General features: G+C 68.8%; 1 protein-coding gene across 1 annotated transcript; it reads left to right on the top strand.

Annotated features, from left to right (window-relative positions):
* Positions 1–633: 633 nt before the first annotated feature.
* On the top strand, positions 634–2,067 carry EMIHUDRAFT_239091 (hypothetical protein; the record flags this gene model as incomplete). The annotated part of the gene is made up of 3 exons (XM_005776150.1): positions 634–1,175; positions 1,680–1,827; positions 2,011–2,067. Coding segments are annotated over 3 exons (747 nt in total), but the record flags the coding sequence as incomplete, so codon positions are not given.
* Between the last annotated feature and the right edge of the window lie 384 nt (positions 2,068–2,451).

Here is a 2,451-nt window from a genome sequence, read left to right as displayed (position 1 = left end):
GCGACGATAGTCGAGTTTCCAGAGCTCTTCGCCTCGAAACCAGTACTCGCAGCCGGCGGTGAAATCACCACTGATCCTGACTGATCAACCTGAACGTGAGACGTTCATCAAAAAAAAAACGTCTCTTCTGAGACGCATCTGGAAGAACAATGATATGAAGGTTGCAGCGAGAATCGGCGAGAGACTGCGAAGAGAGATAGGAAGAGGCAGACTCCCTAGGGTGGGCGACGGATAGCGCACCACACACCTCTCCTTAAAATCCCTGTGTGGTGGCGGCGTGCCGTCCTCCCATCCCTCCCTTGGGTTGTCTGTTTTCTTTCTTTCTTTCTTTAGAACAATGGCGGGCGGGGTTCTTGTTTCTAGCGACCCGTGTGTGTGTGTGTGTGTGTGTGTGTGTGTGTGTGTGTGTGTGTGTGTGTGTGTGTGTGTGTGTGTGTGTGTGTGTGTGTGTGTGTGTGTCAGGGCATGAGACGATTTTATGAGAAGAGAACAGAGGGAGTGCAACCCAACGCGGCCAAAGGATATCAACCTCGAGACCTCGTCCTTCCCCGTGAGCGGGTTACCCCTGCGTGTGTCTCGCGCCTTGCGGGGGACCCTGACCTGCCACTGCCGGCTAAGGCTCGTTTGAGACAGATGGTCGCTGCTCATCGGCAACAGCCACGACCTTCCGCGGGGGCGAAGCGGCGGCGCCTGTCGCCGCCTGCCGCATCGTCGTCTGCTGCGCCCGCCGAGTCCACGGCTGCGCCCGCCGAGTGCGTCGAGCTCTTCCTCGGCGGGGTCAGCCAATCGCCGCTCATCGTCCAGGACTACCTCGTGTCGAGCACGAGCCTCGGCAGACAAGCCGTCTCAGTGGCTCCAATGGGGTCTGGATCGAAGCAGCTCCGCGTGCAGCTGAGAGGACGCGGCGCCTACGCGGCGGCCAGCGAGCTCGAGGGCAAGCAGCCCCCCACCGCGCCCTTTCGCGAGGTCAAGATGCACCGCGACTGGTACTGCCCGTGCGGCGCGCAGCCAGAGACGCTGATCCGCGAGCGCGCGTCGTGCGGCGCGTGCGGCGGCTCCAAGCCCGCCAGCCTCGGGCAGCTGCGGGCCCGCTTCGAGGCCGCATCGCGCGCCCCGAAGACGCGAACGAGCCGAGGCGACTCGATTGCGCGGCTCGGACAGGCGCTTCTCGACTCGTCAACCGGCGGCAGCGCCGCAGCCGGTGGCGCCGCGAGGCGGGCGGCGGCGGAGAGCAGCGGCGGCATCGCGGCCACCAGCGGCGCCGCTCCCCCCGGCGGCTGCGGCGGCGCTGGCCAGTGCTGCGGCGGCAGCAGTCTTTCCGACGGCGGCGCAGGCCCTCTGGCGAGCCGCACGCCAAACGCGCCGGCCGGTGCGGCGGGCAAGCGCCCCGCCTTGCCCGCCGGCGCCGCCCGCGCCGGCGCCGCCCGCTCCCCGGCCATGCAGCCGGTCAGGCAGGCGGCCGAGGCGGAGACGGCCGACACCAAGGCGCGGCGGCTAGCGCTCGAGGACGCACCACGCCAGCGCCAGCGCCAGCAGCAGCAGGAGGAGGAGAGGGAGGAGAGGGAGGAGCAGGAGCAGCAGCGCCAGCGCCAGCAGGAGCAGGAGCAGGAGAGGGAGGAGAGGGAGGAGCAGGAGCAGCAGCCCGACACCGGCCCAGAGACGACGCCACCAGCCCAGAGTGGCGGCGACGAGGCGGCGACCGACGCCGCCTGGGGCCGGCTGATCTGCCTGGCGCCCGAGCCTGGGATCCACGAGCTAAAGCAGCGTCAGTGCGTCATGGGGCGCACCACCAACGCGCACGCGCAGATCCAGATCGACGACGCCCGCGTGAGGTGTGTGCGCGCGTCGCAGCCCGCTGCATCGCTCCCGCCACTCCGCCCGCGCGGCGGCGCCCCCGTCTGCGAGTGTCCCGCGCCCCGCCGACGCCCTGCACTCCGACGCCGCGCCCCGCCGACCCTCGCCGCTCCCCGCCGCAGCTCCTCGCACTGCAAGATCTTTCGCATGCCGGAGGGTGCGGTGCAGCTGCTCGACTGCTCCTCGAACGGGACGTACGTCAACGGCAAGGCGGTCGGCAAGTCTAAGCTCCACACTCTCTCCTCCGGGGACGAGATCGCGCTGCTCAACCCGAGCGCAAAGGCGCGACGCTGCCGAGACGCTGCCGAGACCCTTCCGAGACGCTTGGGAGACGCTTGGGAGACCCGCTGCGGCTCCCTCACCGCCGCCTCCCTCTCCTCCCCTCCCTCTCCCTCCTGGTCCCCTCCCCTCCCTCTCCCTCCTCGCCGCCCCTCCCTCGCCGCCCCTCCCTCCCCGCTCTTCCCTCACTCCCCACTCTTCTCCCTCCCGCAGGCGCACGAGGCAGCGGGCGGCGGCGGCGGCGGCGGCAAGCCGACGCACTACCACTACCTCTACCAAGATCTGCGGAGATATGCCACCTCGCCTCCGGGAGATGCG

The sequence above is a fragment of the Emiliania huxleyi genome (genome assembly GCF_000372725.1).
Source record: "Emiliania huxleyi CCMP1516 unplaced genomic scaffold EMIHUscaffold_282, whole genome shotgun sequence".
NCBI lineage: Eukaryota > Haptophyta > Isochrysidales > Noelaerhabdaceae > Emiliania > Emiliania huxleyi.
Note: the sequence above shows the minus strand (reverse complement) of the source record. Positions and strands in the feature narration are given on the sequence as shown.